This window comes from Pelodiscus sinensis, unplaced genomic scaffold (assembly GCF_049634645.1).
Source record: "Pelodiscus sinensis isolate JC-2024 unplaced genomic scaffold, ASM4963464v1 ctg34, whole genome shotgun sequence".
NCBI classification, from domain to species: Eukaryota; Metazoa; Chordata; order Testudines; family Trionychidae; genus Pelodiscus; species Pelodiscus sinensis.
Genome location: NW_027465849.1, coordinates 1,083,135 through 1,109,922, shown reverse-complemented (window position 1 = coordinate 1,109,922; position 26,788 = coordinate 1,083,135). Strand labels below are relative to the sequence as shown.

Below are 26,788 nucleotides of genomic sequence, written 5' to 3'. Positions count from 1 at the left end.
TCTGACTTGAGCACAGGTGATGGGACTAGATGATCTCTTCACATTCCTTGAAATCCTACAATTCTATAATTCTAGTATTCTTTTCTCTTCTCCATTTCAGATGTTGTGAAGGAGAAGGAGGCCCTGCAGTCAGGTAATTGGAATTATGATTTTAAACTGTGTCTGTTCTTTCGCACTTATAACAAGTCATTAGGATATCTTAACCAACCAACCAACCAATGGAGGTTGTAATTGTTCTTATCTGCTGCTTGTAACTACTTGAACCATCTACCCCGTGTCTGTCTGTCTTTCTCTCTCTCTGTTTTTTTCTCCTCCTCTCCTCGCTTATTTATTTTTGGCTCTTGTCTTCTAATAGGGTATGTCTACACTACCACCCTAGTTCGAACTAGGGTGGTTAATGTAGGCAACCGAAGTTACAAATGAAGCCCGGGATTTGATTTTCCCGGGCTTTATTTGCATCTTGCCGGGCGCCGCCATTTTTAAATCCCCGCTAGTTCGGACTCCGTGCCCGCGGCTACACGCGGCACGGACTAGGTAGTTCCGCGGAACGAGGAGTAACGGTAGTTCAGAATAGGAAGCCTACTCCGAACTACCTACTCCGTGCCGCGTGTAGCCGCGGGCATGGACGCCGAAGTAGTGGGGATTTAAAAATGGCGGCGCCCGGCAAGATGCAAATGAAGCCCGGGAAATTCAAATCCCGGGCTTCATTTGCAACTTCGGTTGCCTACATTAACCACCCTAGTTCGAACTAGGATGGTAGTGTAGACATACCCATACTCCAGTCACGTAAAGAAGTGGGCTTTTCCCATGAAAGCTCATCATACCATCTACATGATTTGTTAGTCTTTAAGGTGATACTGGACTTTTTGTTGTTTTGACATTTTCCCTGTTACAGATTAACACAGCTAACCCTCTGAAACTTTTAAAAGGTTCCTAGTTTAGAGTTACATGGTCACACTTGAAGAAGGCTGTCAGAGTGATCAAGGTACCATTTAGCATGCATTAACAGCATCCACTCAGGCCTGTTACACCCCGCCCTGCCAAACAGGTACCATGTAGTGGGTAGTTACAGAGCAGCATTTTGGTATCTGTAGCAAATCGCAGCCCTGTAGGCCGAATTGCAGAGCTGCTCAGACGAACCCTGAGTGAGGGCTGGGCTAACTTCCACTACGCAGCTCCGTGGACACAACTCCATTCTTGCCTGCAAAATGGCTGTTACACTAATGCTGGAGTCCCCACTAGTACAGAGCTGTGCATGCACCCTCACTGCCCTCTGTTGTACTACCCTAAATTCTCCAGAGCACCACCAGTGTCCCACAATCCTCACCCTGTTATGCAGAGCTGAGCTCCACAGTCCTGTCCAGTCCCGTTTCATTCCATGCCCCATCTTCTCACTCACCACACATGCGAGGTCTCTGGTAAAAGCCAGTTATGCAGAGGGCTGCAGAGGGACAAGCACCTCCACTGCCCATAGCCCTTCCTATCCCAGCCCTGGGCTTCTTACCCCCAGTCCCAGCTCTGTTGGCTTTCTTCAGTCCCCACCCTCAGCTTCCCTGCCATCCCAGCCCTCAGCTCCTCACTCGTGTTCTGTCCCCCTCCTCCTAATGTAGACCTGACTCAGCTGAACAGAGCCTACTTTGCTTTGTGTGGGATCTCTGCAGTGCACTATGGTGGAATCCATTATTTGACATCATTCTCAAAAGTGCCAAAATTGCAGGACCCCACATTGCTAGGGATGGATGGTAACTCGAAAGCGATCCAGCCCCACAGAGCCCTTCCCAAGCTAAGTTCCTGCCATCACAGACCGTAGAGCTACACACTTGTGCAAGTCAGCACCACACAGGGATTGCACGGCACAGAAATAGGAGGCCTGAGGCAGGATGACAGGCTACAGTAGTGCAGGCATCTCTCTGAGGGACACAGGTCCTGGTGTGATGCACCCATCCCTCACTCCTGGCAAGGGCATCAACTGGGGGTGCTACCCTGCCTCCAGAGCAATCTGTGAGCTCTATTTAGGGATTGCTCTGGGATCTTTCTCACAGAGGTAGCTGAGTTAGTCTGTGTCTACAAAAACAACAAGGAGACCTGTGGCACCTGAAAGACATAGGCTATGTCTATACCATATCGGTTTTCCACAAGAAATATGCAAACGATGTGAAGCAGGGAATATTGCCATGCCTCACTGGCATAATTAATGAAGCTCTGTTTTTGTATAAGCAGCTTATGTGCAAAAAGTAGCTGTGTAAACGGTTCCTTTTTGTGCAAAAATCCCATCTTGTGGAAGAGCCTAATTAATTATGCAAATGAGGCATGGTGATATTCCATGCTTCACATCATTTGCATATTGTTTTGTGGAAGAGGGGGCAATATAGACATAGGCATTGGGTTTGTCTACATCCCTGGTGGGAGTGAGCTTCCCAGCTCAGGTAGGCAGACACACGAAGTCGACAGAATCAAGGTGCTGAGAATAACAGTGTGACTGGGTGTAACAAGGGCAGCAGCTCAGGGAATTGGCTGGAGTATGTACCCAGGGAGTCTGGGCAAGTTTGTACTTGAGCCGCCGGCCCAAGCTGCTGCGCATGCTGCACACGGCTGCCCTGCTGCTCTTGGTGCACTGGCTCCAGCAGACCAAGCCTGTGTCTGCTGCCCAGAGTGGGAAACTCACTCCCAGGCATAGTGTGGATGTACCCAGTGTCGGGGGTGGGAGAGGGCACAATGGCTAGACCTCTGGGCAAGGTGGAAGTACAGGCCTGGCGCCCTACTCATTGGTGGGGCAGGCCCTCAGGCAGAAGGAGCAGGTCTGGGGCTGCCAGCCTTCAGCATGGCCCAGAACCAGCCACCTCTCCCCACATCACCCTGCAGCCAGCCCTCAGCACTGGCCAGACCAGTAGCAGCAACTGTCTGGAGCCCCAGCCCCTTGTGAATCACTGGGTGCCAGAGCAGTTGCCCCTTTTGCTACTCCCTTGTGGGCAGACCTGCCCAGAGTTCGAAATAGCCCCACATCACCGTGTGGAGAACACCACAGAACTCATGCTGGTCTCCTTTTCTTCTCTCCCCAGAATGCCAGGACCTGCAAGAGAAGCTGAGTAAGATCATCCACCATCATACAGCCCCTGGGAAGAAGCTCCCAGCCACACATGGTGCTGAGCACCCACAGCACGTGACAGGGCAGAGGGGATAATTTGGGTCAAAATCTGAGTCACCAGAGGCCCCAGGCAGCACTGGCTTACCCGCTCTTGTGTCTGGTTAAACAGCTGGGTGTCACCTGCCTTTGGCCATCCAGTACCAAGCACATTGTGCTGATGCAGAAGAAGGAGAGTGGGGAGCCACTTTATATAGGTGACTGCTGAATTAGAGAACATAAAAACTATGTCGGGATCCAGACCTGCATCTTCCATGAACACAGGATACTTTGCATATCCCAGGGATGTTGCATGTTCAGGCCCATAAGCAGGAGTTTCTGTGGAGAGTGGGTGCTTTTTTTGTTCATGTACTGAATGCACCCTCATGGTCCCCTTATTGTCGTTGAAATTACAAAGGGATTTACAAAGAAGAGTAAATGGAATCATTCTCCTTAACCTCTGAGAAAAATACAAGAAACAATGGACTTACATTTCATCAAAGGCATTTTAGGTTGGACATTAGAAAAAACTTCCTTAGTGTCAGGATAGTTAAGTCCTGCAATACATTTCCTCGGAAGTGATAGAAACTTCCATAATTGGAGACTTCTAAGACTAGATTAGAAAAACACCTGTCAGGAATGGTTTATATAATATTTAGTTCTGACTTGAGCACAGGTGATGGGATTAGATGATCTCTTGACATTCCATGAAATCCTACATTTCTATGATTCTAGTATTCTTTTCTCTTCCCCATTTCAGAGGCTGTGGAGAAGGAGAAGAAGGTCCTGAAGTCAGGTAATTGGAAAAATGATTTTAAACTGTGTCTGTTCTTTCGCACTTATAACAAGTCATTAGGATATCTTAACCAACCAACCAACCAATGGAGGTTGTAATTGTTCTTATCTGCTGCTTGTAACTACTTGAACCATCTATACAGTCTCTGTCTGTCTTTCTCTGTCTCTTTCTCTCTCTCTGTTTTTTCTCCTCCTCTCCTCCCTTATTTATTTTTGGCTCTTGTCTTCTAATACTCCAGTCCTGTAAAGAAGTGGGCTTTGCCCATGAAAGCTCATCATACCATCTACATGATTTGTTAGTCTTTAAGGTGATACTGGACTTTTTGTTGTTTTGACATTTTCCCTGTTACAGATTAACACAGCTACCCCTGTGAAACTTTTAAAAGGTTCCTAGTTTAGAGTTACATGGTCACACTTGAAGAAGGCTGTCAGAGTGATCATTACCATTTAGCATGCATTAACAGCATCCACTCAGGCCTGCTACACCCCGTCCTGCCAAAAAGGTACCATGTAGTGGGTAGTTACAGAGCAGCATTTTGGTATCTGTAGCAAATCGCAGCCGTGTAGGCCGAATTGCCGAGCAGTTCAGACAAACCCTGAGAGAGGGCTGGGCTAACTTCCACTACACAGCTCCGTGGATACAACTCCATTCTTGCCTGCAAAATGGCTGTCACACCAATACTGGAGTCCCCACTAGTACAGAGCTGTGCATGCACCCTCACTGCCCTCTGTCGTACTACCCTAAATTCTCCAGAGCACCACCAGTGTCCCACAGTCCTCACCCACTGCCTCCCTGTTATGCAGAGCTGAGCTCCACAGTCCTGTCCAGTCCTGTTTCATTCCATGCCCCATCTTCTCACACACCACAAATGCGAGGTCTCTGGAAGAAGCCAGTTATGCAGGGGACCGCAGAGGGACAAATACCTCCACTGCCCATAACCCTTCCTATCCCAGCCCTGGGCTTCTTACCCCCAGTCCCAGCTCTGTTGGCTTCCTTCAGTCCCCACCCTCAGCTTCCCTGCCATCCCAGCCCTCAGCTCCTCACTCGTGTTCTGTCCCCCTCCTCCTAATGTAGTCCTGACTCAGCTGAACAGAGCCTACTTTGCTTTGTGTGGGATCTCTGCAGTGCACTATGGTGGAATCCATTATTTGACATCATTCTCAAAAGTGCCAAAATTGCAGGACCCCACATTGCTAGGGATGGATGGTAACTTGAAAGCGATCCAGCCCCACAGAGCCCTTCCCAAGCTAAGTTCCTGCCATCACAGACCGTAGAGCTACACACTTGTGCAAGTCAGCACCACACAGGGATTGCACGGCACAGAAATAGGAGGCCTGAGGCAGGGTGACAGGCTACAGCAGTGCAGGCATCTCTCTGAGGGACACAGGTCCTGGTGTGATGCACCCATCCCCCACTCCAGGCAATGGCATCAACTGGGGGTGCTACCCTGCCTCCAGAGCAATCTGTGAGCTCTATGTAGGGGTTGCTCTGGGACCTTTCTCACAGAGGTAGCTGAGTTAGTCTCGGTCTACAAAAACAACAAGGAGACCTGTGGCACCTGAAAGACATAGGCTATGTCTATACCATATCGGTTTTCCACAAGAAATATGAAAATGAGATGAAGCATAGAATATTGCCATGCCTCACTGGCATAATTAATGAAGCTCTGTTTTTGTATAAGCAGCTTATGTGCAAAAAGTAGCTGTGTAAACGGTTCCTTTTTGTGCAAAAATCCCATCTTGTGGAAGAGCCTAATTAATTATGCAAATGAGGCATGGTGATATTCCATGCTTCACATCATTTGCATATTATTTTGTGCAAGAGGGGGCAATATAGACATAGGCATTGGGTTTGTCTACATCCCTAGTGGGAGTGAGCTTCCCAGCTCAGGTAGGCAGACTCACCAAGTCGACAGAATCAAGGTGCTGAGAATAACAGTGTGACTGGGTGTAACAAGGGCAGCAGCTCAGGGAATTGGCTGGAGTATGTACCCAGGGAGTCTGGGCACATTTGTACTTGAGCCGCCGGCCCAAGCTGCTGCGCATGCTGCACACGGCTGCCCTGCTGCTCTTGATGCACTGGCTCCAGCAGACCAAGCCTGTGTCTGCTGCCCAGAGTGGGAAACTCACTCCCAGGCACAGTGTGGATGTACCCAGTGTCGGGGGTGGGAGAGGGCACAATGGCTAGACCTCTGGGCAAGGTGGAAGTACAGGCCTGGCGCCCTACTCATTGGTGGGGCAGGCCCTCAGGCAGAAGGAGCAGGTCTGGGGCTGCCAGCCTTCAGCATGGCCCAGAACCAGCCACCTCTCCCCACATCACCCTGCAGCCAGCCCTCAGCACTGGCCAGACCTGTAGTAGCAACTGTCTGGAGCCCCAGCCCCTTGTGAATCACTGGGTGCCAGAGCAGTTGCCCCTTTTGCTACTCCCTTGTGGGCAGGCCTGCCCAGAGTTCGAAATAGCCCCACATCACCGTGTGGAGAACACCACAGAACTCATGCTGGTCTCCTTTTCTTCTCTCCCCAGAATGCCAGGAGCTGCGAGAGAAGCTGGGTAAGATCATCTACCATCATACAGCCCCTGGGAAGAAGCTCCCAGCCACACATAGTGCTGAGCATCCACACCACACAGCAGGGCAGAGGGGATAATTTGGGTCAAAATCTGATTCACCTGAAGTCCACAGCAGCACTGAGAGCACTCTGCAGCCAACGCAGGATTACCTGCTCTCTTGTCTGGTTGTGCCAATCACATTGTGCTAATGCGGGCAAAGGCAGTGGGGAGCCACTTTCCATAGCTGACTGCTGCAGTGCACTGCCGGATCTGCTGGGCCATTTCTAAGAATGTGAAGATGAGCTTGAGATCAGAGTCAGGTTCCTGTTTCCACGCTTTGTTGGCCAAGGCCAGATCCCACACACAAGACCCAGTCTTCTGTTCGCCCACCCCCCCAGTCACACCTGGAGTGCAGAGCTCTGATGTGCCAGAGGGTTGTTAGTAACATCAAACGGATTTTCCCTGAGAAGGAAGGACTGAGAATGTCAGCGCTGTATCAGAATTTGAACTCACCTCTTCTGTCAGTCTGAGTTTTGCTAATCCCAGGGCTTCTGCGTGTTGATATGTATCATTCCTTCCAAAGCTGAAGGATCCAACATGGTAGTAGGGAGTGTGGCTGTGGGTGTCTGTAACTAACTCAGTTACTATGGTGCACAAGGCATCATACAGAGCAACTCTGTGTCTAACTCTTCTATCCTCCCATTTTCAGAAATGAAGGACAAGGCCCGTGACACAGGTATTTGTTTGATCCTGTAGTAAATGTGAATCTGTAGTTTTACACTGAGTGAGACAGAAAAATCCTCACGTACAGTTTATGTGTTAACATCTTCTTCGCCGTGATCTCATCCTGCCCTGGAAATGAGCAAACATGGCAGCATTGACAGCTCACATCTCAGTGTTGTCCTTAATAACAGAAAGTGAATTTCATGCATATGGAATGGCAGGACTCAGGGTAGGTCGACATTGAAAGGGCTTCACATTACAGGGGTTTGAATAGCAGCAGAGACCAAAATGCTGCCCTGTAACTCTCTGTGGGTATTTCTACACTGCCACCCTAGTTCGAACTAGGGTGGCTAATGTAGGCATTCAAACTTGCAAATGAAGCCCGGGATTTAAATATCCCGGGCTTTATTTGCAACTTCCCGTGCGCCGCCATTTTAAAATGCCCCATAGCTCTAACACTCTGCCCGTGGATACATGTGGTATGGACAAGGGAGTTTGAATGAAAGCTCCTAATTCGAACTACCATTAAACCTCCTGCAAGGACCAACTCATGCTTGTCTCCTTTTCTTCTTTCACCAGAATGCCAGGAGCTGCGAGAAAAGCAGGGTAAGATCATCCACCATCATACAGCCCCTGGGAAAAAGCTCCCAGCCACACATGGTGCTGAGCACCAACACCACATGACAGGGTAGAGGAGACAATTTGGGTCAAAATCTGAGTCACCAGAGGCCCACGGCAGCACTGGTTTACCCGCTTTTGTGTCCGGTTACACAGCTGGATGTCACCTGCCTTTGGCCATCGATTACCAAGCATCTTGTGCTGATACAGGAGAAGGAGAGTGGGGAGCCGCTTTCTATAGATGAGTGCTGCATCAGAGAACATCAAAGCTATATCAGAATCCAGACCTGCATCTTCCATGAACACAGGATACTTTGCACATCCCATGGATGTTGCATGTTCAGGCCCATAAGCAGGAGTTGCTGTGGAGAGTGGGTGCTTTTTTTGTTCATGTAGACTGCAAGGGAGTGAATGCACCCTCATGGTCCCCTTATTGTCGTTGAAAGTACAAAGGGATTTACAAAGAAGAGTGAAAAGAATCATTCTCCTTAACCTCTGAGAAAAAGACAAGAAACAATGGACTTAAATTGCATCAAAGGCATTTTAGGTTGGACATTAGAAAAAACTTCCTAAGTATCAGGGTAGTTAAGTCCTGCAATACATTTCCTCAGGAAGTGATGGAATCTTCTATCATTGGAGACTTCTAAGAGTACGTTAGATAAACACCTGTCAGGAATGGTTTATATAATATATAGTTCTGACTTTAAGCACAGGTGATGGGACTAGATGATCTCTTCACATTCCTTGAAATCCTACAATTCTATAATTCTAGTATTCTTTTCTCTTCTCCATTTCAGATGTTGTGAAGGAGAAGGAGGCCCTGCAGTCAGGTAATTGGAATAATGATTTTAAACTGTGTGTTCTTTTGCCCTTATAACAAGTCATAAGGGTATCTTAACCAACTAACCAATGCACCAACCAACCAATGGAGGTGGTAATTGTTCTTACCTTCCTCTTGGAACTACTTGTGCTATCTACTCAGTGTCTCTCTCTCTTTTTTTTATTTATCTTTTTTCCTTCTCCTCCCATCCCTTACTTATTATTGGATCTGTACTCCAAATTCTCCAGTCATTATTCAGGTGCCTGACTAGGGGGAGAAAGGGAAGGTCCACTAGGACCAGAGTTTGGAAAATTCTGTCTGTTGATGTTGCATATGCAGGTAGCAGACCAGAACCATGAGAAGAGTAGAAGAGGAAGAAGGAACAATTGAGACCTATCACAGTTTTGGCCCAAGTGATGGGGCATCCGGGCGGGCGGGGGGGGCGGCGGGGGGAGATTTGAGCTTCCCTCCTCAGGTGCCAAATATTGTGGGCTGGCCCTAGTCATCTGAATAAGTGGGCTGTGGCCATGAAAGCTCATCATACCATCTACATAATTTGTTAGTCTTTAAGACGATACTAGACTATTTGTTGTTTTTGATGGTTTTCCTGGTACAAATTAAGATTCCAAGTTTACAGTTACACAGTCACATTTGAAGAAGACTCCGGGTAAAGACTCTAACAAAGACTCTAATTATCTTACCCATTACAAAGATAGCTTCCCCGGTTATCATCTCTAATATCATTAACTCACAGACATTTACCTTCCCCCCTCCGCCCCCATCCCCCTTCTGTTCTGAAATTTGATTTGTCCTTTTCATGTGTGTTCATTTTTTTAATTGTATCCTTTGGTATATATGGTTGTGACTATTTTCTTCCATTATTTGATCTGAGGAAGTGGGTCTGGCCCACGAAAGCTCATCATCTAATAAACCATCTTGTTAGTCTTTAAAGTGCTACATAGTCCTGTTTTTTGTTTCAGCTACACCAGACTAACACGGCTACATTTCTATCACTATTCTACATGGGGAAGAGGGGCATTCCCAGCTGCAATTTAAATGTATACAAAATGTGTAACTGCCCCATGTTACCCCATGCTGATCCTATGCTGGTCTCCTTTTCTTCTCTCCTTAGGAAATCAAGAACTGCAAAAAAAGCTTGGTAAGTTCTTCCATCTCCCCCATTAGAGCCCTTGGGCAGAGGCTCCCAGCCACACATACTGCTGAGCTGATCCAGAAGCACTGAAACCCCAGGGCAGGGCTGAGTGAACAGATCTAGCCTGAAATCAGTCACGTTAGAGTTACCCCAGTCCCACTATAGTTCTGAGTACTCTGCAGTAGCTTGGGTTCTTTAATTGCTTCCATGGCTACATTCCACTCCTGATGTGTGTGTGTTTCCCTGTCTACACTTGTCTTCCCAGAAATGGTACTGTTTGGGTCAGCTCAAGTGCTACATGTGGCCACATGCCAGTAATGCCATTATAGAGTGCCCAAACAACCCCACAGCCTCTCAGTTCTTTCTTACAGCCTTCAACCATTATTAACATGGCTCTTCTTGCATTCACAATCATTCATCATAGACTTAGTTTTCTATATATTGTCAATAGTAAAATTATTAGTGTTTAGCTAGCTAGTTAGCTGTTTGGTTCTGTGTTAATCTGCTTTTCCATCCATCCATCCCTCGTACTGAGATATGATTTGGTCACTGGGTTACAAGCTCTGTGGGTCTAGTTCTAAGGCTCTGCCCCAAGGCTACATCTAGACTGCAGGCTTCTTGTGCAAGGAGTTTTATCAGAAGAAATCTTCAGCAAAAATTTCTTGCACACTGCATGGACTCTCTCTCTAAAGTAAGATGTGATTGCTATGCATAGAATGGCCACCAGGACACATGTGCTTTTTCCTCTTTCCAAGAGAAAAAACCCTCTTCCCCGTCCACACACACCTTTTTGCAAAGGAGCTCTTTCACAAACAGGCTTCTTCCTTGTAGAATGAGGAATACCTATACCGGAAAAACCCCTCTGCTCTTTCAATATTTTTGCTCAAAAATGTGCTTGAGGTGTGGCTCTTTTTCTGAAAAAAAATTCTATAGTGTAGACATACCTTGAGTGACCTGCATTCATGTTGGTTGGCAGGCCTCAAGGAAGCTCGTATCAGGTACAGTTGCCAAATTTACAAGAACTTTAAGTATTGCAGGAATAAAGATCAGGCAGCTCAGCTATAATTTTTGCTCATGGAGGTGGTCCTGAGACTTCCATGTGAACCAGGTCAGTCAGAGTCAGACCCGAGAACCCTGACAAAACTAAGAAATGCTCCTCCTACTGTGCCAGAGTCCTGGCACCAATCACTATCCCTTATGCTGAGGGAAGAACATAAACGACTGTGAAAGGGGGAGATCCCTGGCACAGAGGTCTTCCAGGTATGGGATCAGAACAGAGCACAGCCTAAACTCAAACACTTCTCTGCCTCAGTACCTCAGAACTTGGCACTATTCACTCTAGTAGCTTTGTAGGTGCCATTGAGTCTTGAAACAGAATTGGAACTTCAGCATACTGACACTATCTCAGTACCTACTATACCGGAGTCATCTGTAGCTGCCAGATATCTCCCTTTGCTGTTGGTACCAATATTTCCAGCATTACAATGAGGCCATTATGGACCCAGTTAAGGGGCTGTAGCAGACCATTGCATCTCTTACCCCCACTTCATAAAAGGTTAAAGGAAAGTACTATGTACCTGTGGGAGGTTAGGAGCTCCTTTGTACCTCCTCTTCTCCCTCCCCTCAGGTCCCTAGGAGTATCTGCCTCTGATGTGAGAGAAAAGCAGGGACTTTTCTTGCCACTAGTAACAAATGACTGCATTATGGGACACCTCTGTGGACACCAAAGGAATGAGATATTAATTGTTGACTCTTAACGCTTCTCAAGAAAAATCTTGGCATAGTTGCAGGGCCACACCTGTTGCTGCAGCTGGAGATGGGGTACAAAGATGCCTTCTCAAACCTGCTTGACCCTTCCTGAGAGTTCTGCAGTTCTTTGTTGATAATGACTTGTTCCACAAGCTGTGCTAAGAATATTATGGGAAAGGACATCAGCCTTACTGGGGGTATGTCTACCCTAACCCCCTAGATCGATCTAGGGAGGCTAATGAGGGTGACCGAAATTGCAAATGAAGCGCAGGATTTAAACATCCCATGCTTGATTTGCATGTTCCCGGCCGATCGCTGTTTTAGAAATTGACTAGCCCGAAGTAACTGCCCGCGTCTACACGCGGCAGTGAAACGGGATTCTGAATTAAAGCCCTAAATTGAATTAGATGGTATTCCTCCTGCAACGAGGTTTAGCAGATAATTTGATTTAGGGCTTTAATTTGGAATCTTGTTTCACTGCTGCGTGTAGACATGGGCAGTTACTTTGGGCTAGTCAATTTCTAAAATGGCGACCGGCTGGGAACATGCAAATCAAGCATGGGATATTTAAATCCCATGCTTCATTTGCAATTTTGGTTGCCCTTATAAGCCTCCCTAGATCGATCTAGGGGGCTAGTGTAGACATACTCTCGCAGGTGGTTTAAAACTTTTTCCCATAAAAAATACTCCAGGTTTTTATGATCAGTGCATTCTCCATTCAAACCAGCCCTAGTGGGAGCTTTCTTAGGACAGACTCTGCCATTTCAACTCTGTGCCGATAATCAAATAGAACTGATATGACTTGGAAGAAAACCTCCGTGTCTTACAGCATTGGGCTGTCTCACTCTGGAAAGGGGACACCCAGCCTCAAGATTCTCCTGACAGCAGGCTGATAACCAGATTCACCTTTGCACAATGTGTAGGAGAGGCTGAGGATGCATCATGAACAGAAGGCCACACTGGTTATTGAATCTCAGAAACATTGGTAGTTGCTGTCAAACTGTTCAGGCAGATGAACTGGAGAACAAGACTCTGTGGGCCATGCTGGTGAGCCTCCTTTTCTGCACTCAAATGTCTTACCTCCGCCTGAAATAACTGGTTCTCTGAGGTCAGCTGAACAGCCTGGGTCTGTGCTGCTCGACTGTCTGCCTCAAAGCAGGCTGCTGATTCAGGCATTTCTGGTGCTCCAGAGAGCAGCAGTCTGGCAGATCAAGCTACCAAGAATCAGAGGCCTAGATTGTGCCAAAGGGCAGAGGCAGAGTGAGGAGTGAGAAGGCAGCAGGTCAAGTTACTAGGAGATTGGAATCAGGCAGCAGGAGCAGGTAGCACAGGGGAGCCAGCACTAAGCAGAGGAAATCCAGTTGCACAGGTGACTTCCTTGTTGGTTTCCTGCATTTATTGAAAATAATCAGGACTCTCGGACTCCACCAATCAGATGCCAGGGGTGGAATCTTCTGTAAGAGCTAAACTTCACATTATGAAGAGTGTGTGTGTGCAATAGACTGGCTCCTTTCAGTCCAGCTGTGTGATGATTAATCAATATTCAAGGGCCCTGCTATTGACTTAGCATGCCACAAATACGAATATAACTCAGAGTAGCATGGACACTGGCTCAGGGTAGTTTTTTTTATTATATACAAGAGTTCCAAATGGGATTGTATTTGACCAGCCAACCCAAGCTACCTCACATACAACCTTGTAACTTTCAGCACACTAAATTGGGCAGATCTAGCACCTGACTGCCCTCCCAAACTGGGAAACTCCCTCATAGCACAGTGTAGATGTACACAAGTCTGGAGCAGCCCCATGTCACTCATCCCACACTGAACTCTAATGGTCTCTTTTTCCTCTCTCCCCAGAACGCCAGAAACAACTCATTGGTGAAGGTAAGTTCATGCAACTCTCCAGGAGAGCCCATGGGCAGATGCTGCCAGCCACCCACGGTGCTATGCAAGGACAGAAGCAACCAACACCACAGGACAGGGCTGAGAGAACAGTCTGGGGCTGAAATCAGTCCCATTATTTAGCCCAGTCCCATGGCAGCACTGTGAGGTCTGCAACAGACACAGGGTTACCAGCTCTCCTAGAGCGTGTAGCTTTGATACTCCAAAGGGTTGTTAGTAACACACACAAAAAATTCTTAGATGGATGGGCAGAGAATGTCAGAATTGTATCAGGAACCAGACCCATGTCTGCCATCATGGTGAGATGCTTTCAAATCCCTGGGCTTCTGCTTGTTGGTGCACATCACTAACCATCACCCCTACTGCTATCCAACCTGCTGTTTTTTGCACTGGGGCTGGGAGTGTGGCTATGGTTGTCTGTAAGTAACCCCAGTCATTATAGGGTACAGGGTATCACACCTACATTCTGTCATATCCAGAAAAGTGTCAACTGTTTTCTCTTATTGGTTGGTGTCCCCTGGAAACCGATGGGACCCCAATTTTCTATAGGCTATGTAAGATCTCTTTATTCTCCTTAGCATTGACATACAATGTATATCCTATGATTAAGACACATGTCTGACATGGATATGCCTTTACAATATTTTTATGATCTAATATTAATCTTTTGGCTACTTTTGTATAATATTGGTACCTCTTTTGCCATAATCTTAAGGCATTGCATTAGTTTCTGGTCATTGGTTTATGTCAACATTTCTTTCTCCAAAGCATAAATTAGCAAAACTAAAATCTTTCCAGCCTGTGTTCTTGGTTTTCTTACTTGTATCAAATAGATAATTCTCCTAAATACTGATCAGTCTTATATTTATATAATCATTCAAATTAATCTTAATTAATTCATAATGAACATGATATAACATTGATTAATCATAATATCATATAATAAACACAATAAATAAACTAGCATGATTGGCTACATGAAACTGGGGTTGCCTTGCCATTTTCTGTTTCTGGAGCAATATCTGAGAATATCATCAAAGCTTGAGAAAAACAGGTCTCACCTCAGCTGCATTTGTTTTTTTGTTTGCCCTCCTTAGAAACTCCACATATTTATGATCAGTGAAAGCCTCATTTCAATTGGTATTCTGCCAGGAGGCCGTAGAAATGCATTGCATAGAAAGGTGTGGTGCCTTGCCCCATTATATCTGTCTTAGTACTGCCTCTGCTAATCAAGCTTCATGTAGATCATTAAGGGATCATTAAAACTACATGGTTTTGTCGATAAAAGTGGACTTTTGTCGACAAAACTATAGCTGCATCTACATTACTACCGAGTTCTGTCGACAGCGGTAAACCTCATTCTACAAGGAATAATGCCTTTTGTCAACAGAGTTGCATCTACACTGTCCTTTGCGTCTACACTCTCATGTCAACAAAGCAGCTTGCTTTGTCGACAGAACTGGATGTAGTCTAGATGCTCTTTGTTGACAAAGCCTCTGTCGACAAAAGCCTGTAGTCTAGACGTAACCTCAATGAAAGTGACATGGCTTGAAGTCCAGTAACTAGGCTCACCTTTGCATGAACAATAGGACGGGACTGAGGACACATTATAAACAGGAGGTGACACTGGTTATAAATGCCAGAATGTTTGAATTACAGTCAAACATTTCAGGCAACTGTATCGGAGAATAGGGCTCCTTGGGCCATGTCTATTGAATGGCATTTTCTGTAAGCATCTGCCTCATCTTGAAATAGCTGGTTCTCCGGGGTAAGCTGTATGACCCGGGGCTGTAGAGCTTGATTGTGTTATATGAATTTGTGTGGCCCACTCAAGCATGTTGCAGTGTTCCAAATGGCAGCAGTGGAGTAGTTGGGTACATTCTCCCAGCAACAGCCCCAATCCTAGGGCCTATGTGGGGCATGCATTGTTGTAAGCAGGACAGAGGTGGTATTGGCTCATGGTCAGAACAGCAGTCCAAAACCAGGAGCAGGCCAGGAGGTCAGAGTCCCAGAGAGTACTAAAGGACAGATGGAGATTCATATGTCAGAAGGCAGCAGTTCATGTTACAAGAAAATCAGAATCAGGCAGCAGACAGCAGGAGCAGATAGCACAAGGGAGGCAGGGAAAACCTTGTCACACAGGTGACTTCCTTGTTCTTTGATTAGTTTAAATAGAAGCAGGAACTCCCAGAGCTCCATAAATCGGATCCCAGGAGTGGAATCCTCTATTAGAGCTGAGCATTTCTCCCAATCAGGGAGGAACTAATAGGGGGTATGTCTAGACTACCCTCCTAACTCAAACTAGGAGGGTAATGTAGGCATACCGCACTTGCAAATGAAGCCCGGGATTTGAATTTCCCGGGCTTCATTTGCATAAGCCGGGCGCCGCCATTTTTAAATCCCGGCTGGTTCGAACCCCGTGCCGCGCGGCTACATGCGGCACGAACTAGGTAGTTCGAACTAGGCTTCCTAGTTCGAACTACCGTTACTCCTCGTGGAATGAGTTCGAACCAGCGGGGTACTGTAGACATACCCAGGGGAAGTAGAGGTGGGTGACAACCTGGGAAGCAGTGATCATGAGATGGTAGATTTCAGGATCCTGACCAAAGGAAGAAAAGCGAGTAGTAAAATACCTTGGAAATCAGATTTTGACTCCCTCAGAGACCTGATGGGCAGAATCCCCTGGGATGTTAACATGAAGGGGAAAGGAGTCCAGGACAGCTGGCAGTATTTTAAAGAATCCTTATTGAAGGCACAGAAAAAAAATCCCAATGTGTAGCAAGTGAGGCAAACATGGTAAGAGACCGGATTGGCTTACGGGGGAAATCCTTGGTGAACTTAAGCACAAAAAGGAAGCTTAAAAAAAGTGGAAACTTGGACAAATGACCAGGGAGGGGTTTAAATGTATAGCTCGAAAATGGCGGGAGGTTATCAAGAAGGCAAAAGCACAATTGGAATTGTGACTAGCAAAGTATGTGAAGGATAACAAGAAAGGTTTCTACAGGCATGTTAACGAGAAGAAGGTGATCAGAGAGAATGTGGGGTCCCTACTTGATGAAGGAGGTAACCTAGTGACAGATGATGTGGGGAAAGCTGAAGTACTCAATGCTTTCTTTTTCTCTATATTCACGGACAAGTTGGGCTCCCGGACTAATACGCTAAGTGACACAAGGTGGGATGAAGATTGACAGCTCTTGGGTAAAGAACAGGTTAGGAACTATTTAGAAAAGCTAAACGTACACAAATCCATGGGTCCGGACTTAATGCATCCGAGGGTTCTGAGGGAGCTGGCATTGAGGAGCCTTTGGCCATGATCTTTGAAAAGTCATGGAGATCGGGAGAGATCCCGGATGATTGGAAAAAGGCAAATGTAGTGCCCATTTTCACAAAAGGGAAGAAGGACGATCCAGGGAACTATAGGCCGCTCAGTCTTACCTCTGTTCCTGGAAAAATCATGGAAGGGATCCTTAAGGAATCCATTTTGAGGCACTTGGAAGAGAGGAAAGTAATTAGGAATAGTCAGCATGGGATTCACAAAGGGCAAGTCGTGCCTGACCAATCTCATTAGCTTCTATGATGAGGTAACTGGCTCAGTGGACATGGGAAAGTCAGCGGATGTGATATACCTTGACTTTAGCAAAGCTTTTGATACAGTCTCCCACAGTATTCTTTCCAGCAAGCTAAGGGAATACGGATTGGATAAATGAATGATAAGATGTATAGAAAGCTGGCTAGAAGGCTAATGGCATATTAGGTTGCATTAGGAGGAGCATTGCCAGCAGATACAGAGATGTCATTATTCCCCTTTATTCGGCTCTGGTGAGGCCACATGTGGACTTTTGTGACCAGTTCTGGGCTCCCGCTACAAAAGGATGTGGACGCATTGGAGAGGGTCCAGTGGAGGGCAACCAAAATGATTAGGGGGCTGGAGCATATGACCTATGAGGAGAGGCTGAGGGAGTTGGGTCTGTTTAGTCTGCAGAAGTGAAGATTGAGGGGGGATTTGTTAGCAGCCTTCAACTTCCTGAAGGGAGGTTCCAAAGAGGATGGAGAGAGGCTGTTCTCAGTAGCGATGGATGCAGAACAAGGAACAATGGTCTCTAGTTGTGATGGGAGAGGTCCAGGTTGGATATTAGGAAAAACTATTTCACTAGGGCTGTGTCCAGACTCAGGGGTTTTTTCGGGAAAAGTAGCCTTTTCCCGAAAAAACTTCCCCTGCGTCCAGACGCAAGCCGCGTTCTTTCGAAATTATTTCGAAAGAACGCGGCTTTTCTTTCGATGGCGGTAAACCTCGTTTCACGAGGAAGAACGCCTTCTTTCGAAAGTTCCTCTTTCGAAAGAAGGCGTTCTTCAATGTAAATAGGGCTTCCTCGAAAGAGAGCATCCAGACTCGCTGGGTGCTCTCTTTCGAAAAAGCGGATTGCTCTTTCGAAAGATCCGCCTGCAGTCTAGACGCGATCTTTCGAAAGATGCTTTCGAAAGAGCCTCTTTCGAAAGAAGCCTGCAGTCTAGACATAGCCTAGGAGAATGGTGAAGCACTGGAATGGGTTACCTAGAGAAGTAGTGGAGTCTCCATCCCTAGAGGTATTTATGTCTCGGCTTGACAAAGCGCTGGCCGGGTTGGTCCTGCCTAGAGCAGGGGGCTGGACTAGATGACCTTCTGAGGTCTCTTCCAGTTCTATGATTCTATGATTCTCATTCTGGGGACTGGTCTGTGATGGGGTGAGGTCCCAGAAGAACCCTTGGGGAGTTTCCTAGAGTGCTAACGAAGCCACTGACACTTACCTTCCTGATCTCTGGGGCTCCTCTCTGCCTTGTCCTGCTGGGCCAGCTCCCTGGTCTTGCCCAGCCAAGGCTCAGCACTGAGTTCTCTCTCCCCACTACCTCCGAGGAGCAGTACAGATATTGAAACTCTTCAGGTCCAAGGAGAGTGCAGTTTAGGGCCCAGCTTCCTGGCATACCACACCCCAAAGGGGATCAAACCCCAAATGAATTATTTAGGTAAGCCTACATTAACATTGAAGGGGGAATGTGCACACTGCTTGCTCCCCCAGGTAACAGTTATTTACATTTGGCTTTATTTACACAGTAGGATTTAAGTGGCTGTAAGTGAGACTAGGCAGAACAAAGTAAATTACAAAATTAAAATAACAAAAAAAATGCAGAGCTAATTCTAAAACTAAAACCTCAGTACAAACTTACCCTAAATACCCTAAAACTATTCTTTTTCCAGCTAGCCTTCAAATCAGGGAAGTTTCCTCTCACTGAGGTCTGTAGTTCATTTTTTTGGAAGTGCCATGCCAGCCAAACGTGAAGAAACTGCTAGCTTCCCATTGTTTTCCCACTTTGGGCAGGAATTCTGTTTCTACATTCCACTCTTACATGAAAAATCACCGCTGGTCAGACCCCCTAACAGTTGGGATTAGGGGGTGTCACATGACTTTTTAGGACCAACCACTGCTAAGTCTTAAAGGACAAAGGCTGTTTACAGGTGATTTAGACATTGAAGGTAACAGCTTTCATTTGCATATTTTAAACCATAGAGCATTCCATGCTGCATAGAGCTAACTTTACATATACCAAAATAAGATACATACACCAAATGATACATACACCAAAATAAGATATACAGACCCAACAAATTATATTAAGATTGATAGGTTAATTGAGCTATTTTGACCAAATCATCTTCAAGTTATGCATATTTGTGCCCATAAATCCATTTCATAAAGCATGGGGGGTGATGGCTCATCACGTGGTCAAAAGTGTTGGAAGATGTTGGCTCCTGAGGATGTGTCTTTTATATGCAAGGGACATCCTATTTATGTAGTGTACCAATGATAGCAGTGTGGCTGGAGGTAGCATAGACAATGAGTCAGAGTAGTCATCCAACTACAGACCCAGAAGAACCCAACAGGTTTGCACTTGAATGACTAGCCCAAGCTATCCCCCGCCCCATTTCTCTGGCCACACTACTACATTTTGCACACTAGCTTAGGCAGAACTATCGCTTGTCTACCTGCCCAAACTAGGAAGCTCATTCTATCCCCAAAATCTGAAACAGCTTCATATTACTCTGCTTCAGCACTCTGAACTCATGATGATCTTCTTTTCTTCTGTCCCTAGGATGCCAGGAGCTGCCCCAAGAGAATGGTGAGTTCCTCCACCCCCTAATAGAGACTTCTAAGCACAAGCAAGGACATCACAGGGCAGGGCTGAATGAACAGTTCGGCTGAAATCACAGTCACATGGGAGTCACTCCAGTCCCACTGCAGCACTGTGAACTCTGTGCAGGAGACACAGACTTAGATGTTTTGTGCCTATTTAACAGTCAGGTGTCACCTACTGTTTCACAATCCAATGCTAATCATATTGTTTTGATGAAAGATTAGGGGGCATATTTTTCTGGGCCACTTCCCAGAATGTGGCTCATGTTTCCATGCTTCATTACCAAGGCCAGAGCCCAGATTTGAATCCGAGTTATCAGCATGTCCATGTCTTAGTTATATCTGGAGTGAGTAGCTTTGATACTCCTAAGGAGTGTTAGTAAAACAGAAAAAGGAATTCTCCTTAGATAGAAGGAGAGAATGTCAGAAGCATATCAGGATCCACACCCACATCTTCCCTCATGGTTAGATGCTTTGCAAATGCCTAATTGGCTGCATGGTGGTCCATATCAAAGCTGCTGACTCCCGCACTGGGGCTGGAAATGTGTTTGTGGGTGTCTGTAACTAACCCCAGTCATTATGGGGCAGATGGCATCATACAGTATGTCTCTGTGTCCAACTCTTTTCTCTTTCCCATTTCAGAGACTGAGAAGAAAGAGAAGAAGCAGTGGTCACTAGGTAATTGGATAATGCCTAGTAAATGTGTTTCTGCACTTTCATACTATAATGAGAAAGGAAAAGCAACCAAACACTATGTGGATTTCAGTAACCTTTGTGATCATCTGTCTCTCCCCTGAAAGTAACCAAAATACTGCAGTGTATCTGTTAGTATGATCCTTAATGATGGAGAGTGAATTTAGGTCATATGGATTAGTGGGACTTTATCAGGAGTCAGGCAAATATTCTTCCTGCCATTTCATGATTATATCTACATTCTGACCTGTAAAATCCTTTTTATCCAAGTCAAGAGCTCATCAGTTCAATCAGTTGCTCTTCCCCTACTGGCCACCTTCCAGGGCCTTAAATGAAAATATTCTAAATCCTGCTATACTCTGTCTGTAAGGGTATGTATATCTACACTAGCTCATTAATTCGAGTGAGGTAGGAAAAGCAGGCAACCAGAGTTGCAAGTGAAGCCCAGGATTTAAATATTCTGGGCTTTATTTGCATGTTCCCATCTGGTCGCCATTTTTAAATTCCACTAGTCCGAAGTAACTGCTGCGCGGCTACGTGCAGCGGTGAAATGGCAATTCGAGCTAAGTCCTTAGCTCAAATTAACTTTTACTACTCAGGAGGAATTTAAAAATGGCGACCGGATGGGATCATGGAAATAAAGCCCAGGATATTTAAATCCCGGGCTTCATTTGCAACTCCTTTGCCTACCTAGCTCAAAATAACAAGCTAGTGTAGAGATACCCTAAGGGAAAATGTCATAAGAACAGCCAGACTGGGTCACACCAAAGGTCCATCTAGCCCAGGGCCCTGTCTGCCCACAGTGGCCGATACCAGGTGCCCCCGAGGGAATGAACAGAAACAGGGATCCCTCCCCTGTCATCCATTCCCTGCTTCTGACAAATATATAGGTATAACATACAATTAACTATTAGGTGTATAGGCAATAAGGCTTCCCTTATATATTTATATATGTTCTAATTTAAAGGCCTACAATTATGAGAGTGCCTATGGCCTATGAAGATCTTAATCTGCCCATGATGGCAAGGAGTTCTACAGGTTGAAAGTGCATTGGATGAAATAAAATGCAGGACAATGTAGCACTTTAAAGACTAACAAGATGGTTTATTAGATGATGAGCTTTCGTGGGCCAGACCCACTTCCTCAGATCAAATAGTGGAAGAAAATAGTCACAACCATATATACCAAAGGATACAATTAAAAAAATGAACAAATATGAAAAGGACAAATCACATTTCAGAACAGGAGGGGGATGCGGGGGTGAGGGGAAGGAAGGAAGGTAAGTGTCTGTGAATTGATGATATTAGAGGTGGGGAGAGTGGGATGTTTGTGAGTTAATGGTATTAGAGGTGATAATTGGGGAAGCTGTCTTGGTAATGGGTAAGATAGCTTGAGTGTTTGTTCATTTCTTTTTGGAGAGTGTCGAATTTTAAGATGAATGACAGTTCAGAGGATTCCCTTTCAAGTGCAGATGTAAAAGGTCTTTGTAGCAGAATGCAGGTGGTTAAGTCATTGAGAGAGTGTCCTTTATGGTTAAAATGGCAAGAAACTGTTTTTTCTTTGTGATCTTGTCTGATATCTGTTTTGTGGGCATTAATCCTTTGGCGAAGTGTCTGAGATGTTTGTCCAATGTACATAGCAGACGGACACTTTCGGCACATGATAGCATAGATTATATTTCTGGATGCGCAGGAATATGTGTTCTTGATCTTATAACTCACTTGGTTAGGTCCAATAATGGTATCAGCAGAATGAATATGTGGACAAAGCTGGCAACGGGGTTTGTTGCAAGGGAAGGTACCAGGGTTGGTATTAGTGTGGTATGTCCTGTGGTTGTTGGTAAGAATCATCTTGAGGTTAGGTGGTTATCTATAGGAGACTCTGGGTCTGTCTCCCAGAGCCTCTTGGAGTATGGTATCCTGTTCCAGTATAGGCTGTAGTTTATTGATAATGTGTTGGACAGGTTTAAGTTGGGGGTTGTAGGTGATGACAAGTGGTGTTCTATTGTTGGTTTTCTTGGGTCTGTCTTGAAGTAGATGGTTTCTAGGTATTCGTCTGGCTCTTTCAATTTGCTTTTTTATTTCTCCGGGTGGGTAGTTGAGGTTTACGAGGAGTAATGGTAGTTCGAACTAGGAAGCCTAGTTCGAACTACCTAGTTCGTGCCCCGTGTAGCCGCGCTGCACGGGGTACGAACCAGCGGGGTTTTAAAAATGGCGGCTCCCTGCTTATGCAAATGAAGCCCGGGAAATTCAAATCCCGGGCTTCATTTGCAAGTGCGGTATGCCTACATTACCCCGCTAGTTCGAACTAGAGGAGTAGTGTAGACATACCCTTAGTAGTTCCCTTTGCACGACATCTATGCACTCTGCACTGCAGGCTTCATGCGCGAGGTACTGTTTTGTGCAAGAGTTCTTGTGCAAAAGGGCTTCCACAAGAGCACATCCACACTGCCAAGAGATGTGCTTTTGCGCAACAGCGTCCGTGGCAGTGTGGACGCTCTTTGGTGCAAGAAAGCTCTGATGGCCATTTTAGCCATAGGAGTTTCTTACACAAGAAATTCATGTTGCCTGTCTACACTCCCTTCTTGTGGAAGAGCTCTTGCGCAAGAGGGCTTATTCCTTGTGGGGAGAGGACTAACTCTTCTGGAAGAAGCCCTGTTTTCCAACGCTGTACTGCAAATTTACTTGCACAAGAACACATGTGCAGCTGTTCTTGCACAAAGAGCCTGCAGTGTAGATGTAGCCTCAGTGTCTCAAACTGCTGTTGTCTGAATGCTGCGTGCCCAGAGCAAACCTCCCTCAGTTCCTTTTCTACCATCCTTGGCTGAAGATGGAGTCATATCTCTGCTCTCCTTTCTGACAGAAAACAAACAAATAGTATAGTTTAAAAGTAGTTTATAAGTTTAGTTAGTTCATAACAGTTTTCAACGATTCCTTCAGTTAAAAAATAATGCTGCTGCAGCTTTTTTTCCTTTTTCAACATGCCGAGCTCTCCTGGCTTTAAGAAATGCAATTCATGCCAGGATTCAATGCTAGTTTCAGACAGACACGAGTCCTGAATGAAATGTCTGGGAGACAGTAACACAGCACACAAGTGCCTAAATTATTTAAACATGACAACCAGAGTGAGAAAAGACCACAAAATGCGGATCAAAAACCTCCTATGAAAGAAATCCTTCAACCATCGGGGGATAAGTCCCAGGAGACATGGGGGCAATTGAAGCCCGATAACAAGGCTAGCTCATTGCCCCATAGGGGATCACAAGTGTCATATGCTTCCCTGGCACGATTGCTGCCTGCGCTACCCCAAGCCTCCCATTCCCTGGTGCTGTCAGTCTCTGGCACCGTGGACAAATGTAAATCTGCATCAGTCAGGAGAATTGAGTTAGAGCCTAAGTGCTCAGTATCCACTGGTGCTGCTAATTCAACGGTGCCAACAAAGTTGCACATGCCACCACTGCTGGCTCCCACAGGCACCTCAGCACTACCTGTAAAAGCTGCTCCCAGACAGTCGGAAACCAAATGTACTCCTGCACCAGAGAACAAGAAAGAATTTAGGGAAATGTGCCATTTACAAAAATCCCCGGGTACACTTCTGATACAAGGAGCCTGTTTACCACACTCCCCAGTTTCATCTCATGCTAGTCCATACATGCAAATGGTGGGAAGGGTTCTCCACGCTCCTACACCATTGTCACCACAAACAGAACAGGGTAGTGGGCAGCAGAGTAGATTCTCATCTTGCCATTCATCCCCATTGGGATCAGTGGCTTCCTGGCATTCATATTGAGATCATCCTCTTCAACAACTGCCACAACTTCCATGGCTTAACTAACCATGGTTGTATCCTCCACAACACTTTCAGCCTCAGTGGCCTCCCTGGGAACAATAGCACAGTTATCAACCATGCTCCTCTCATACCTACTGCTCAAGAAACACATCACCTGCTATACCACAACACACATCTACATGCTCCCTGGATACATTGGGGCATTCCTCACAATCTTACCCACTCTCAGTAATAACATGGTCATATTCAGCAAATTACAATAACAATTTACCTCACTCCAACTCAGAAAGTTCTTCACACACTCCTGGGTTGGCTAAATTAGTTGAAGAAGTTTTCCAGGAATCAACCTCTCCGCCAGCAGATGACCTAAAACAATTCCAAGAATTATTTAAATGAGTGGCTCAATAGATGGACATTACACTTCAAGAGGTGCAAGACAAACAATACAAATTACTCATGATACTGCAACCGATGGCATCCTCAAACATAGAATTTCCAATCAATGAAGCAATCTTGGAACCATCTGATGTGCTTTGGCAAATCCCAGCCTCTATCGCCTCCCTCCCCACCAACCAACCAACCAACCAACCATAGATCAGATAGAAAATATTTTGTCCCAGCAAAAGGCATGGACTTTCTCTTTTCACATCCCCACCCAAACTCACTAGTTGCAGATTCTGTTAATCACAAATCTAAACACCCTCAATTCAAGAGGACAAAGAACATACATAGCTAGATATCTTCAGCTAGAAAGTATACTCCTCTGCCACTCTCCAGTTTGGGTTATCGAATTATACAGCCCTCCTGGCTAACTACAGTCATCCCAACTACGCTAGACTACAAGATCTGGCACAGGATCTTCCTGAGAATTAGAGACCACATCTTCAGTCCATTATTAAGGAGAGCCAATCCATACCAAAATTGGTCTCTAGGCTTCAATGGATGTGGCAGATATAGCAGCTAGGGCCACAGCTACAGCAATAGTAATGTGCAGGGCATCATGGCTACAATCATCGGGAATTCCAAGAGTCCCAAAAGAATTACAATCTAAAGTGGATGGCCTCCCCTTTGATAAAAACCAACTGTTCACCACAAAGATGGATGAGGTGCTGCACTCAATGAAGGACTCTTATATTACACTCTGTACTTTGAGGATATATACCCCATCTAACAAAAGATGCAAATATATACCCTACCAAAGACCGAGGGACTTGAACTACTACAGGGAACAGCAGAGGCCATATGATAATAGGCAAAAACAATATTCCAGTCCTCTAATACTCAACCAGCTTCACACAAACAGCAGATTTGAAAGTTTGGTCAGGGGTCAGGGGTCTGAGCAACCACCCCATAGATCCAGTGCTTCTAAATGTCACCTTCCATCACTGCCGGAAACCCTTTTACCAAGAAAAGGCCCTCGTTACTATGGACAGGTGGGTCCTCGATATCATCAAAGTGGGCTACACAATCCCACTATACCCCCTACCCATCCCCCTACCTCATCCCTCTTCAAGGACCCTTCTCATGAGCCCCTGTTACAAGAAGAAGTACAAAAGCTACCCAGCCTAGGGGCAATATTTCAGTTTCCACAAAATATTGGGGAAGAGGGTTCTATTCCAGCTATTTCCTAAAGATCAAGAAAATGGGTGGCTGGAGACCAGTTTGGGATCTCAGGAAACTCAACAAGTTTCTCCACAACACGAAGTTCAGAATGGTAATTCTTGCAACTGGACCTGCACTGAACAAGGGGGGCTGGTTCTCAACCCTTGACCTTCAAGATGCATATTTTCATTTAACCATTAATCCTGCCCACAGGAGATGTCTCAGATTCATGGTACATCAAGATCACTACTGATCCTGAGTCTTCCCTTTTGGTCTCTCCATGGCCCCTTGATTTTTTTTCAAAAATGGTCATGTGGTCATGGCCTTTCTCAGAAGACAAAACGTCATTATTTTTCCCAAATTGGCAATTGCCTAATCAAAGGGCCCAAGTGTCAATGAACTATAGCCATGACGAACACTACCAGAGAAAGCTTCTCTTGACTTGGCCTCCTCATAAACAAGTCCACTCTGCAGTCTACCCAAAAGACAGAATTTATGAGGGTACTTCTAGATGCAGTGACAGGAAAAGCCTACCTGCCACCGCAAAGATTCAAAACACTATGTGACCATATTTTAGGAGTCAGGCATACTCCCTTCATCACAGCTCACAGGTGTCTCCAAATACTGAGACACATAGTAGCTACAACCTTTGTTGTCTTATTCACAAGACCACATATGTGCTATCTCCAGTACTGGCTTGTGACCATCTACATCCCGAACTGACACAGCCTTGCAAAGTGTTTTACACTTACACTACCGGTTCTACAATCTCTCAACTGGTAGACAACCCTTCCATCACCCAGATCCATCAGTTGTGATCACGACGGATGCATAACTTCCGGACCGGAACATCAACTGTGGCACAAGAGCTCTACAAGGCAGATGGTCTCAATGAGAGAAGCACCTTCATATCAACATCCTGGCACTCATAGCCATTCACAAAGCATGCACTCACTACCTCCCTCTGATAAAGGGCAGAACCATTTGTGTCCTCCTGGACAATACACCCTCTGTGTTTTATATCAGTAGACAGGTGAGAACTTAACCACACTCACTAGATACAGAAGCAATCAAATTTTGGAAATGGTGTATCAAAAACCACATAA

The 26,788-nt window shown here is 45.7% G+C and overlaps 1 protein-coding gene across 1 annotated transcript in view; it reads left to right on the top strand.

Annotated features, from left to right (window-relative positions):
• Nucleotides 1-26,788, top strand: part of LOC102457443 (uncharacterized) — an 87,179-nt gene that overhangs the window by 38,910 nt on the left and 21,481 nt on the right. The window contains exons 17-27 of the mRNA XM_075915351.1: nucleotides 101-133; nucleotides 3,060-3,086; nucleotides 3,882-3,917; nucleotides 6,441-6,467; nucleotides 7,174-7,200; nucleotides 7,767-7,793; nucleotides 8,603-8,635; nucleotides 9,758-9,784; nucleotides 13,387-13,413; nucleotides 19,558-19,584; nucleotides 20,241-20,276. Coding sequence (XP_075771466.1) covers nucleotides 101-133; nucleotides 3,060-3,086; nucleotides 3,882-3,917; nucleotides 6,441-6,467; nucleotides 7,174-7,200; nucleotides 7,767-7,793; nucleotides 8,603-8,635; nucleotides 9,758-9,784; nucleotides 13,387-13,413; nucleotides 19,558-19,584; nucleotides 20,241-20,276 — 327 coding nt within the window. The remainder of the gene's footprint in view (nucleotides 1-100; nucleotides 134-3,059; nucleotides 3,087-3,881; nucleotides 3,918-6,440; nucleotides 6,468-7,173; nucleotides 7,201-7,766; nucleotides 7,794-8,602; nucleotides 8,636-9,757; nucleotides 9,785-13,386; nucleotides 13,414-19,557; nucleotides 19,585-20,240; nucleotides 20,277-26,788) is intronic.